This window comes from Natrix helvetica (genome assembly GCF_964273705.1).
Source record: "Natrix helvetica genome assembly, chromosome: 3".
Taxonomy (NCBI): Eukaryota; Metazoa; Chordata; class Lepidosauria; order Squamata; family Natricidae; genus Natrix; species Natrix helvetica.
In genome coordinates this window covers 91,340,195-91,354,692 of record NC_138549.1, presented here as the reverse complement: position 1 = coordinate 91,354,692, position 14,498 = coordinate 91,340,195, and the positions used below count along the sequence as shown (strand labels likewise).

The window sequence follows — 14,498 nt, the reverse complement described above, 5'->3', positions numbered from 1 at the left end:
TTTACAAACCCTTCTGCTACAAAGTCAGTGCAAACAAAGTGAAAAAAAGAGAGATACATTGTTTCAAAAACTCCAGCTTCCGACTTCCGAGTGGCTAGTTGCTATTTTCCACTTTCACTATCCCAGGCTTAAATGAAATAAAGTTCTTTAATAAAATTTAGTAACAAGTAATAGGAAGGATTGTTAAAGAAGGTTTTAGTCCAGAAATCAAAAAATAAAGTAACAAAGATCAGAGGGAAAAAAAAAAGGTTGATCCGTTCACTTTAAGAGAAGAAACTAACAATGTTACGAGCATTTCAATCCACAAAATATAGTTACAGAGAAAAACGGCTTTCCAATGCAATCCAGTGTTAATTAATTTCACGGCTTAATTCTTGCTTGAGGATCTGATTTAGCTTTTTTTTAAAAAAGGGTTTCTTTGGGCAGTTTTTCCAAAATAGTAAAAACGTCTCACCAGATGGACTCACTTTCTCTTTTTCCCTTCCTTCCGGAGCGTCCCGACTTCATCAGCCTGGGGGCTGCCTGTTTACCGCTGGCTTGAAGATCTTCCCTTGGGTCAATCAGGGACTTTGCGCTGTCCCTGAGACCAGCAAGGCTTTGTCTTCCTGGTCACCGTCTCTACGGGACAGTTTAAGTCCAGCTGGACCGTCTAGCAGTAAAAGTGTCACCGGCGGTCTCGGAGTGTCGAGACCACATGCTGTGACATCGCGACATGGCTCCTCCTTTTTTCAGCTTCATACATTTTTGGTAGCAACACAGATATATGCATGTGTGTCTACACTAGGCCTCCCATGGTTTCCCCCAACCCTGAGTCACCCATGCTCTACCTAATGACCTTGGGGAAAGCAGGGACAGGGAGATAATTAATTATGCACTTCATTTAATATGTATGTATGTATGTATGTATGTATGTATGTATTTGTGTTACAACCCCTGGTATGCCCAAATATGGGAGGGAGCTCACTACTCCCTCTTTCTGTCATTCGGCTCATCACAGAAAACCATCCAGCACAAATACAACACACACACACACACACACACACACACACACACACACACACACACACACACACACACACATATATATATATATATATATATATATATATATATATATATATATATATAAAATGAAGTGCATAATTAATTATCTCCCTGTCCCTGCTTTCCCCAAGGTCATTAGGTAGAGCATGGGTGACTCAGGGTTGGGGAAAACCATGGGAGGCCTAGTGTAGACACACATGCACCAAGGAGGCCTTTCACAACCTCTGATATATCCCATGGTCTGCCTCCTGCTCTTTGGATTCGCCAAAGACCTATGGGTCTCCTCCATATGCCACTCCATCACAACTGCACACTTCCTTTTGAAGATACCCAGATCTCAGGGAGTTGGAGTAGAGAAGGCCACTCCCTTGTTGGGTGCTTGCCTGGCCACATGGCACAATTGAGAAGAAATCCTGCTGGCTTTGCTTTCCTCACAATCCTTTCCTCCCAGTGCTAGCCCTTCTAGCTTTACACTAATGTGGCTGGTATTCAGGGAATTAAATAATCATGCCGATTTTGTTTGCTTGTTATTATTTTCCTCCCCAGCCAGTGTAAATTGGCATGATTTCTTTAGCTCCTTGAATGCCAGTGTAAGACCATACACTAGCAGGATTGGCATTCGGAGAGCTAAGAAAAAATTGTGCCGATTTTGGTGTGTGCAATCCCTTCCTCCCCAGCCACCATAAATCCACATGATTTCTTATCTCCCCAAATGCCAGCATAGGGCTAGTATTACGCTGACTGAGGAGAAAAGGACCAAAATGGACCAAAATCAGCACAATTTTTTCTTAGTTCTCAAAACGCCAGCCATTCTAATGTAAGGCCTTATGCTGGCATTCAGGAAGCTAAGGATGGCAATGGACCAAAATTGGCATCAATTCTTCTTAACTCCCCGAATGCTAGTGTAACACTAATGTGGCTGGCACTGGGGACGGAAGGATTGTGAGAGAAGCAAAACCAGCAGGATTTCTTTTCAATTGTGCCATGTGTCCCAGCCATGGGCCCAGCAAGGAACGGCCTTCCCAATCCTGACTCCCTGAGCTCTGGATATCTTCGAAAGATAATTAAGCAAATTGTGACAAGTTGGGGTCGGTAGGAGTGAGTGGAACCTGGTATGGTGGGAAAGCCCAGTGCTGAGGGCCTGACAGGGCAGCAAGAGAGGGTGATAGGTAGGAGGGTATGCCACAGTGTCTCTGTTGTCGATCGTAAGGGGGACTGACCACCAGAGCACTGCAGGGAGGGTTGTAATTTTGAAAGGATTCATATTTAGATTTTTTGGGGAGAGGAGGTTGTAACTTCGAATGTTCATTAAATGGCCTGTTATACCTCATTTATCTATATTTTTTGGGATACATTTGATATAATATCAAATCAATCAAGAGTTTTATCAACAGAGTTTGCGATACATTGTTAGAGGGTAATTAAATAAAATTTGGTTTCTGTATCATATATTTCTGTTCCATTTGACATAGCATAGGGACGTAGCTATTGTTAATATGCATAGAGACATAGCTGTTGCTACTATGCCAAAACAGAATCAAATTTGCGTTTAAATGGCTGCTAAATTTCTGCCTATTCAGAAAATCACAAATGGCAGAGAATATTTCTTTGCCTCCTAAAGGAATGCTTTTGGTCAGGATGTTGGGGAGCTAGAATTCAACTTTCTTTATCATCCTACCTGTTTTATTTTCTTTCTCTCTCTCTCCTCTGATATCTATATTCTGTTATTACCGAGTATGCTTAATTCTCATTGTGCTGGATATGGATTTATCTCTAGATTTTTATGATCATTTTGGGGGGTACTTTCTCAAACTTGCAATTCTGCTGAGCAAGTTGGTAGCTGATGCTTTTGTTAATAATGCTGGGAATTGGCACTTGAATTTAGTATTGGAATGTAATAAACATTCTACAGTTGAAATAGTCCCCATTTTATATTGACTTGACAATTTTGTCTAAGTGCATTGGCTAAAGCAATCTCCTTCTCCAAAGGTCAAGATACAGCTTACTTCAGATGTTTGGTATTTTTTCAGCAATAGCTAGTCATTTTGCCAGACAGCTCTGAGAAATTCCAGAAACCATGAATACTGCATTAGGAATGTTGTTCTAGAAATATAATTATATATTATCTTGATAAATTATGAGAATAACACAGATATGTCTGCTTTATCTTATTACTTTTCCATGACAGTTTCAACTTCTGAAAGTGTAAGATTAGATTATTACAGATACTGATTTTCATGTTTTATCAATTTTTGGTCCAAGTTTCACTTTGTTGCTTTTCAAATTATGTATTTGTATGCAAACTCATTGAGCTTCTTCAAAAAGACCAATACTGTGTCTGTCCAGATAGTAGGGACAGTCTCAAGCAACCATGTAAGTTGTCCTAAGGATCTTGCTCATGGGTGTCGAACTCGCAACTTTATCTCTTTTGTAACAACGTGACGTATCGCAACTTTACCCCCCCCCTCAGTAAACTGTGGGTGGGCGTGGCCGGTGGGTGATGCATCTGGCCTGCGGGCCACGAGTTTGACACCCCTGATCTAGCTGATTTAATGCTTTAAGGATGGATCCTTTGTTTACACTAGCAAACTTTTTAAAAAACCATTTTCAAATATTTGCAATAATCCTAATATATTGTCATTTCCAACTCAGAATTCCAGGTCTGTGGACTAGAATGAGACCTTGAGGAACATTTCTGTGAAATTGCCAAGAAAATTAATTGAAGTATTGCTGAAGTTGCCAGGAGTTTAGCCTGACTTGGAGATTTTACTCTTATCTGTACTTACCAGTGTCTCATAGTGTCAGTGTAAAATTCGTGCATTCTAATTATGAAAAGATGGGACTTAAATATAAAACTTAATATAATAAATACTGTATATACATTGACTAATAATTATAGCAAAGACTATTCAAAGTATTATAGAATATGAAGTATAAGACATTCCTGGTTAAAAACTTAGCCACGTTTAGAATATCTCAATGTTTTCAGCTTTCAGCATAATAAATACTGATGAAGCTGGCTGCTCATCCTTGAATTCCTGGAGGATATAAAATAAGTAGAATAATTTTTCTAATGAATACATCACACACACACACACACACACACACACTACACACACTTTTGTGTTTTGTTTTGTAAAACATTAAAAAATCTTCTTTTTTCTTGTAGGTACGTTTTGTGAAGAACGTAACTTCATGGAAAGAAATGAAACCAGGATTTTATCATGGACATATATCTTTCTTGGATTTTGCAAAGTAAGCTACACAACAAATAATTCAATTTGCACCAATTTGAGCTTGAATCATTCTTTATCATTTGAAATTTTCATAATGTAACAGTAGTTCATGATTCACTTTAGTTTGGACTGCCCTCTAATGGTCAAGATCAAAAATTGCACCGTACAGAGAATTGCAAAGACCGGTTTTCTCCTTCCTGTTTGATTTTTCTCTGCCTCAACCTCCTCTTTCATTTTCTTAACATATCCTTGCCCTCTTCAGACTTTTGGTGACAAGAATGTATTAAATGCTACCTGTATTAAAAAGCAAGTGATACACATTCATATATCTGAATATTCAGATAAATTATTTTTCCTGATAGTTAAATCTTGAATGTGTGTGTATATGTATGTGTGTATGTTCACATGTGTGTGTATATCCCTATCATAAAGACAAGTACAAATGATTTTAATAGCTTATTTTCTCTTAACATTTTAACAAAGGATCTCTTTTCCCCTATCTCAAGACAATAACCAAGTTGTAAAGCATCACCATTTACTCCTAATCAGTAAAAGTCTATTAAAATTGATCAGAAATAAGGCATATATTTAACCTTAAGTAAATAAATAGGTTTCATATTCCTTTCTTTTCGTTTTTACATAGTAACTTATTTTCTCTAAAAATGCAACAAAAACATCTCTTCTTCTACATCTTCCTATATATTTTAATACGATTTTAAACACAAGAAGGATGCTTATAATTTCAGAATCTCATTTTCAATCCATCCGACCCCTTAGTAACTTTCTAAAATCAATGTTTTAATTATCTTTTTTGCTGTTTATTTCAAAACAATTTATTCAAAGTTGTTACATGAAACTTCTTTCCCTGTGGATTGAAGGAGAAACCCCAGGTTCGATGTTGAAACTTGTCATTCTGAAAGTTTTTAATAGCCCCAAAGCAGTTAATAAACAATTTCCAGAAATGATTAAGAAAGGAAGTGGGTGAACCCAGTGTCCACTTGAATGCTCTCATCCCTGGCTTGGGCAAAGCTGAGTTTCGTTTGGTTCCAGGAGCTCTCAAACCTGCTAGAAGCTATTGTGCAGTTTCCTTATAAGGAGCTTCAGTATAGAGCACTTAAGGGTGATCCCAGGTTCTCCCCTTTATCTAGAGAGGAATTTCGAAGCACTAATTTATTTGCCAATTCCTTGTTCTATTGCAGTCATTGGAGCTTCCCCAGCAGTCTGAATTTTGTTTACTTTACAAGTGGTATTAAACTATCATCCAATCCTCAAATGTTAGGATTGCCTGCCTATTCCCCTCAAAGGATTTCTGACTGGAAGTGGATGTTGTGAAAAATCTCAGGTGCTCCAGACTTGTGGCTAAAAAAATGTATAGAACTGAAATGGTTAGTTTTAGCATTAAATGTTTTCCACCGTGATTATATAATTGCTGAGTTGCCTTTTATTCAGTGTAGCATTATCTGTGCTATAATTTGAGCTAGTTAAATGGTACTTAAGTGTAACATTCCAACTATGGAAAGAGAACCTCTCTTTAAAGGTCCAATGGTCAGCTGTTTAAACCTACAGAATAGGCAAGAATAGTATTGGTTCAGTGACATCAGATTCTCTTTCTTTTGACAAATATTACTTATTTACAATGTCTTGACGCTACAATGCTTAATTTTCCACTTAACATAACTTACAGCCTTCCTGACTCAATGTTTAGGAATTGCACTCCAAGTAAATTTGGATAGCATAAGGTAGAATATGTGTGCAGTCCATTTTCTGAATCAAAACAATAAATGTCTACTTATATGCTAGTTAACCTCCTGCTGTATCTTGTATAAAGCAGTTTTGCCCTAAAAAGTGTGTATTGAGCAATTAAAATAGATTGCGGGGGATAAGCACTGTTGTTTTGGTCCCTCTGTACCTCACAGGTTTTTGCTGCTTTTATCAGAGTGATTAAAGCAGAATAGGATTGGGCCAGGAACTCCACACCTTAGGGCGGGTGCATGGTATGCAACACACACAGAAAAATGAATAGGGCTTGCATTGCAGTGCTACAACACAACTTGCATCATTGGGACCCCCACTGATCCCTACACAGATGCTTGTCTGTACTCTGACAATGTCTGAGATGGAGAGCAGAGGACTGGCATATAATATCTGAATATGATCTATTTTCTAGTGTATGAAAATTTCTGTTTGAACGTTTGTTTTAAGAATAGTAAGCATATAGGTTGAATATGATAGGTTTTTCATATTTTCTTCAGATCCTTCTTATAGCTTATCCTTATAGCTATAGCACTTAGACCTACAGCACTCTCGGAGTGATTTACAAATCAGCATGTTAATCCTAACAATCTGCGTCCTCATTTCACCAACCTTGGAAGGATGGAAGTCTGAGTCAACTCTGAGCCGGTCAGGATCTAACTGCTGGCAATCGGCAGAATTAGCCTGCAATATTGCATTCTAAATACTGTGCCATCACGGCTCCTATATGTTGTAGTCTTCGTTTAATTTTCAATTTTGCTTAACCTTGAAAACATGGTAGCCTTTAAAAGCAAGTTAAGAAAAAATGCCTGTGTGTGTGTGTGTGTTTTCTCTGTTTTATTTGGTAATTATGTAAAAATGGCAACCTCCAAAAACTTTATATTATATGTACTAATGAAACATAGTATCACATAATGCTGCAGTCAACAATGGCAGACAAAGGTTGAAATATTACATAACAAGAAAGAGCTGCCTAATCTCAGTCTCAAAGAAGAAACCTGACTATAAAATTACCTTGTTTTTCCAAATTCAGAAGTGTATCTCTTGTGTTGAATATATAATGAAATAATAACCTTTTGAACATCTGCATAAGCATTTCTTTATTCAATACATTATTTGTAGTTTGAAACTTAAGGCCTCTTATTTAGGAAAGACAACAAAACAATATCACAATTTACATTTATAGGCATACTTTCCCCAGCATTGACTTATACTTAAGTTTTTTCATTTGTTAAATGTCTGTACCTGCCCTCTAAATAGTGTCAAGGTTCTGACTTACGATCCCAGGCAAACCAGAACTCCTAGACCACTTGTTTCCTTAAAGAACTTCTTTATTGAGTACATCATATCGGCACGCTTAGTAGAAAACCAACTCTGAATTTGTCCCGCAGTTTTAGCATAATTAGAGCCGGCAATAACCCCCTGGTCACTGGTCATATTGGACAATTAGGTTAATTAGCGGGCTCCTCAGACCCATCTCCTGGGAAATGACCTTGGTTCCCACAAGAACGATCTATGTTGCGTCTAGCAAGGCATTCCAACCTCCTCCTCCCTCCCTTAATGTGTGAACTAGGAAAATGGCATCTGCCAGGTTTATTTCGATGTTGACAAACAACTTGTTCCGTTATATTTGTGACTTTGGTTTTTAAAATAATAGTGCAGTATTTGCTGTTCTTGAGTAACATATGGTATGGTGTGATGTTCTTTGAGAGCAGAAATATACACTCTCTGAATACTGTTTATTTATCTTCCTTAGTAAACTCTCCCCTAGTGCTTTGACTCAATATGCACTCATACAAAATTAAATGAAGTTTAAAAGTTTTGCAACAGCTGTGCTAAAATATATTGTAGAAATTTTATCAAAGAGGATAATGAGTTGATATGTACAAGAATTTTTTTTTTAAAATAGTTTTGTTGCTTTCATGTTCTTTGAAATATAAACTTACTGATCGGATTCTCTTCATGTTTAAATTTTATCGTGCTTGAATTCTAAGAGATCTTGATATCTTCTGGGTCTCTTTCATAACAGTACTGATTCATCTTTCCCATCTACTGAAGCCAAATCTGTTTTTTTTCTGTGTTGGCTATATACATTCATAGATGACATAAAAAAACACATGTTAGACTGTTCCTCACCTAAGAGGACATAAAATATAGGAGGAATTAATTGTAGCAATACGTTTCCCTTCTGCTCCTCTTTCCTGAGCGTCGTCTTCCCACGTGCAGAACAGGAGCTGGCACTTCCGCTTGAGTCAATGGAGAAACAAACATGTTCAAGAGAGACCTTGATTTTTCTCTTTTTCCTTTGCTACAAAAGAAGCTTTAGTGTTAGAATGTATTTGTTGCATTTACACCATGCGACAAATTCTAGTATGAACAAAATGGTAAATGTAGTAGAAGCACTTAATACATACAACAAATGTAGTAGAAGCACTTAATACATACAACAAAATCAAAAGTAACAGCCAAAGTATGACTGGATGGTCTGCTCTTGACACTTCTGGACCTGCACAGTTTTGTGGCCACTGTTAAGCTTACTGCAAAGCATTTAAAACTTTCCCCACCTCTTGTGGGAAATGGTGAACTATTAGAAATGTCCAAGATATAAGCTAATTTTGAGAAATGTTTCACAGAACAGATTGTAAAGGGCCATTTAGGTTTTTTTTAAAATCCAACTTGCTGCTTAGTATATCCAGTTAGATGATAATCTAACTTCCACTTTAGCACACACCTATCCTATGTTCTGGGGCAATGGAAGACAGTTCTTGGCCATTCTTCTTGCAATCATTTTCCCCAGTGGGAAAATGGGGACAGGCCTTCTCCCACTCTCACCACAGCCGGGACCTCTGTCCAGTGCTCTGCTTAATGACTGTACAGTCACTTAACAACTGCAACTGGAAGAGGCAGGATTTTGGTAATTGAGCGACCAAGATTCTGGGTTCAACTACGGTTGTAACTGGAAGACTTCCTGTACGCACGATAGGATGAAAGCTTTATTTTGTACTAAGTTCTGCCTTGGACACAACAACAGTTGGGTGACCTTGGACCAGACACCTACTCTCTCTGCCTTAGGAGGGAGGCAGTGGCAAACTACTTCCGCAATCTTGCCTAGAAATTTTAGAGACTTTATCCAGGCAGTCTATAGGAGTCAAAGACTTGCATAACACAGGAACATGGACATTTTCACAAAACATTATATACATTCCTTAAGAGAAGGTGCTAATGAAATAACAAAACTATTGTGCTCAATCCAATCCTATCAGGTTTTTCCTCTGTTGAATATAGCCAATTTTTCCAGCTTCCAGTATACATCAAGCTTAATTATCATTTCTGCAACAATCTTTTAAAAGGCAGGACTTTATCAAATTTATTTAATATTTATTTAAAAGGAGGACTTTATCAAACTCTTTCTGAGCGCCTCCCTCACCCTCATACCTTTCCTCCATCTGGTCATTATAGTAATCCCAGCTGCATTATCTTCTTTGTTGTAAAGTATAGTTTTAAAAGGTTGCATCTGTTGGAAGCAGAAGTACCAGACAAGACCTCTACTGATAATACGTTAGACAAAATAAAGTGAGTATCTGTATGTAAATATCAAATATGGATGTTTAAAATCCACCAAAATGGAACGTATTAGGATAAGGTCTGTTGACCTTCCTTTGAAAACTATCTCGGCTGTGTACCTTCTTAAAAGACCCTTGAAATGGAAAATGTATTGTCTGCTTATTGTTTTTTCCTGAATACATTAATATGGGGGGAGAGGAACTCGCTTTTGAAATAAACTTGATACTGGATCCACTTTTACATCATGCAGGAAATGCTTTGATTTGTCAATTGGATTATCTTTTCTGTTTCAGATTTGGTGTTAAAAAGAAACCAATATACATCAATGTCATAAGAGATCCTATAGAACGGCTGGTTTCTTATTATTACTTCCTGCGCTTTGGTGATGATTACAGGCCTGGACTCCGAAGGCGAAAGCAAGGGGATAAAAAAGTAAAACTATATCTTGTTCACTTTCTTTGTGGCTTAGTTTTAACTATGTAATTTATGAACTAAATGAAAAACATAAGACCATAATGTTCAAAACCAAAATTGGAGCAAAAGTTCTCATTCCATTCACAAGAGTTTTCTGTGAAAAGTTTTGATCTTTTAAAAACATCTGTTCATCAGCGCAGGAATGAGCTTTTTTTATAAAAAAAAAACCTTCCATATATTTCTTTTGTTATTTCCCCATAATCCTTTATTAAAGATCTTAGGTTGGCTATCTCATGTTAGAAGTTTCTGCTGTTAATTGTGAACATACTTGCTTGTCCAGCTCTTCCCTGGATTTCTTAGCTTTGCCTTTTCACCAGCTGACAAGTAAAGAAATTAATATGTATAGACCAACTGAAGATATCTTTCACAAGCATCTGTAGCATAAGAGGTTTTATCAAAACCATAGAAATAATGTCAAGGTGGCACAAGACAATCCTTGTCCCTTTTATATGTGCGGGCACTGTAATGAAGCATGCACAAAAGAGATGGCGCTTACACAGTGCAACACTATTTTTGTTATTGGCCCTCCCCTAAGGACACTTCTGATACCTTCTCCTCTCTGAGCAAATATATGGATGCTTCTTACCATGAGCAGAGTGCAGTCCATTAAGAATTGTGTGAATATTCTTAATTGTTTGGCATTAACCTGAGCCTGGCGGGATAATATTATAACCAGTTAATGCTGAATCATAAAACTTTTGCCATGTGTTACAGAGAGCCATGGACTGGAATTCTTCAAACTGCAAGTCATATAGTCATCTCTTCCCAGTATAATATTTCATACTTTGGGGTTGAATATTCTGAGACGTTATCACTATCATCTCAGAAAGCAATTAGGTTAAACTGTTGGACCCACAAGTATAGGTAATCCAGCCAGGAAATATGAAACAAAGAATAGAAGAGATTTTATTCCTGCCCCATTTTTGTGCAGTCCCAATGAGTTGAGCCTTCTTCGCCTATTTTTTCATAACTACTGTATGTGAAGCAGTGTATATAGAGTATGTGTACACTGCAGTGACGTGCAGTCAGGGGAGGCACAGCCTCACCACTGTCTTAAAAAAAATGTAAAAGGAAAAAGCTGAGCTAGTTGCTGCCTCACCATGGATGACTGCTTAACTGCTTTAAAAGCCTCTACAAAAGCACCCTCTACTATGAGGCAGGAGAACTGCATGCCTCATCTAGTCTGACTTTAGGCATTTTATGATCACTCGAGCAGAGTTAAGCAAGGGTTAAAAGCCTAAAAATTCCTGACGTAGGTGAGGCATGCAGTTCTCCTGCCTCATAGTAGAGGGCACTCGTTTGGGCGGGGCTTTTTCAGAGGACCCGAGGCAAGAGCAGAGTTGAAATCCTCTCTGAAACAGCTGGAAAAGGTACGTGTGGGTCAGAGGGAGGGGACAGAATTCAAACTTCAAACTTCAAAGTGTAGTTTGATTGCAGGCAGAGCCACGTTGCCTTTTCAAAACTGTAATCAGTGAAACTGGGCTGGATCCTTCCGGGGCTGGGGGAAAGTGTATGTAGTCCAATCCAACCCCTCTCTCTCTCTCTCTCTCTCTCTCTCTCTCTCTCTCTCTCTCTCTCTCTCTCTCTCTCTCTCTTTCTTTCTCTCTCTCTTTGAGAGAGGAGGGAGGGAGGGAGGAAGGAGGGGAAGGGAGAAGAAAAAGGAAGAAGGAATCTTCTTTCACAAGGGAGAAAAACAAATGCTGTCGCTTTAAATCGGAACTGAGCATGCCTGGTTGTGGAATTCTGGGAGTTGAAGTCCACAAGTCAAAAAAAAATTTGAAACCCACCACTGGGCCAGTGCCTCACCAGCCGTAAACCTCACCGCACATCACTGGTACACTGACAATACTCCTGCCATTTAGATAAACAAAACATGGTCCGTGTAAATCCTAGGCACCCTCAGCTGGGTCTTCATTTTATGTTATGGGAACACTACAGCAATCCATGGATCCATTTCAGCCGACTGCTTGTGTCTTCCTTTTGCTTTGGTGCCATGTTAACTGTATTCCCTTTTCCTTTAAGCCAGATGCAGTCTACTTATGAGATTCTTTATTGTAGCATTACTTGGATAATTCAGTCCAGAGGCCCTACTCTTGCTATAATGCCTAAGGAGTTTCTTAGCAAGAAGGAAGTTGGTTGTGATCCAGTTGATCAGTCACCTATAACTAATGCTGTCTTAAAATCTCTTCCTGACCACACATTTCTTGCTGATGTACACTTGTACTTGCTTGGTGGTACTCATATGACACCCATTGTGCTACTTGGATTTTGCATTGGACTTGGATTTTGCATTGGTTATGAAGCATGAATTGTTCTACAACATTTGTTTGGATTCTGCTCCAGTAGTATTAGAAAGTACTAAGTAGTTAACTTTTGTGTAGGAGGTTTCAGAACTTTCAGAACTTTTAGCCCAATCTACTGCAGCAGCAGTAGCAATAGCATGGTTTGATTACAAACTGGCAATCTTTATAATCAACAAATAAAATACATTCAAAGTGGTTCCTGCTAATATAAAATAAACCATTTTTAAAATTAACACATTTTATCCATATTCCCAGGAGCCATTTTAACTTTCATTTCTAGTTTTTTCTGTTCTCTCTGCAGATAACATTTGCTTCACAAGTGTCTGTATCATTGAAATGTATCTGCAGTTGGAACCCAATAGAGATTGACTTGCAAGCATAGTTGTTATAGGCAGATATAGTTGTAGAAATGAGACCTTTTGCTATCGTTCTTATATCCCTTATTTAACAATATGAAAAGTATTGAAAAGTTTCATATGCAAGAAAGAAGTTTATATCATACTTCTGAGTTTCTTTGGTTTTTTTCCCCCAGACCTTTGACGAATGTGTAGCAGCTGGAGGCTCAGATTGTGCTCCGGAGAAACTCTGGCTTCAAATACCATTTTTCTGTGGGCATAGCTCTGAATGCTGGTAAGAATATGACACTACAGAAGATATTTATCCTTAATTATATTATATTGATTGAACTAACAAGAATGGGTACTAGAAATTTAAATTTGGGCTACTGGTGGTGGTGATGATGGTGAGCCTTAATTAACAAAAGTAGCTCATCTTTCAAGGAATTATACTTTAGATAATTATGCACCATTTTCAAATTAAACTGTCCCTTTTCTAAACTTGCTTGTCAACGATTGACTATCCCAATTAAAAACTCTTTAAGAGGAAGTGGGGGTTTTGGTATTAGCTTTAACAAGTATTTGTTCAAAGGAGCTAAACTTATTGTTCATTTTCACTGTTAGAAATAGGCACAATTGAATTGTATTTTAAAAAACTTACTGCATTGTAAATTTATCAGTGAGGAAAAAAGGAGTAAAGCATACTCCCAGAGCAGTATCCTACCTCCGTGCTTTGGAAGCCACAACGGAGGATGGATGCCGCTCTGGGAGTACGCTCTATGGTTGTACACTCTGTAGCTCACAACCATAGAGCGTACTTCCAGAGTGGCATCCATCCTCCGTGCTTTGAAAGCCGCAAAAAAAACCCCAAGTGGCGGCCGGCGCCAACAGAGGAGATTCCCTGGCTCTGCAGGTACTGTAGAATTAGCTAAGGGTATCGTGAACCTGTGAGTTACGTGAGCAGGGAGCAGAAAAGCCACTCGCACAACCCCCCTCTCCAGCCATGCAGAGCCCCATTCACTCACCTAGGGGCATTCCGAAGGCGCTGAGCCAAGGGAAGTGGAGGGCGACAAACAGGTGCTCGCATTGCTTGATGCCTTCTGGGTACGGCTAGGTCGGTCAGCGGTGCTGTGGCCAGCTGGAAAGGGGGGTTGCCGGGCGGCTGCTTGTGAGCGTGGTCACCTCATGGCTGCTGTGTTGCTGCTGCAACAGCGCAACACAGCCATTCGACCCTGAGGCTGTGCCTGGCTCTTTGGGAGCCCGCTCGCAAGGGAGCAGCCGCCCGGCAACCCAAAAACAATAAGCCCTCCCCTTTAATAAGCCCAAGGCCAGATTTCGTGGGTTTAAAAAATATAAGACCCTGTCATATTTTCGGGGAAACACGGTATAATCACAAGATACCAATAATAGAAAATAATAGGAAAGATGAAAAGGATAATAGAAACGCTCTTTGTTTTTACTTACAATGTAGACTTACTAAAATCCAAATATTCTATCATTATTGTGGAAAACTGTTGAACAACTCAAATGTTCCCTCAATCTTTTTCCCCTCCATCAGAATCGAAATGATACTCCTGGCTGTTTTAGTATAACAACAAAATTTCCCCTGTTCCAGAGCACATTTTAAAAAGGCATTTGCGCCATCAAGAAGTTAGAAATCAGAGCTGCAAATCTTTTGACATCTAACCTAGGCAATGAAGAGAGCAAAAAGTGGGGAGCAGAGAAAAAAAGCAAAGGAAATTAAAAATGTGTGTGGCTGAAACTTTGTTTTCTTGCCTATGCAAAGATAA

The 14,498-nt window shown here is 38.6% G+C and overlaps 1 protein-coding gene across 1 annotated transcript in view; it reads left to right on the top strand.

The window, feature by feature from the left end:
* Nucleotides 1–14,498, top strand: part of HS2ST1 (heparan sulfate 2-O-sulfotransferase 1) — a 123,195-nt gene that overhangs the window by 98,531 nt on the left and 10,166 nt on the right. Inside the window, exons 3-5 of the mRNA XM_081946301.1 lie at nt 4,214–4,299; nt 9,890–10,028; nt 12,906–13,003. Of these exons, the coding sequence (XP_081802427.1) occupies nt 4,214–4,299; nt 9,890–10,028; nt 12,906–13,003 (323 nt within the window). The remainder of the gene's footprint in view (nt 1–4,213; nt 4,300–9,889; nt 10,029–12,905; nt 13,004–14,498) is intronic.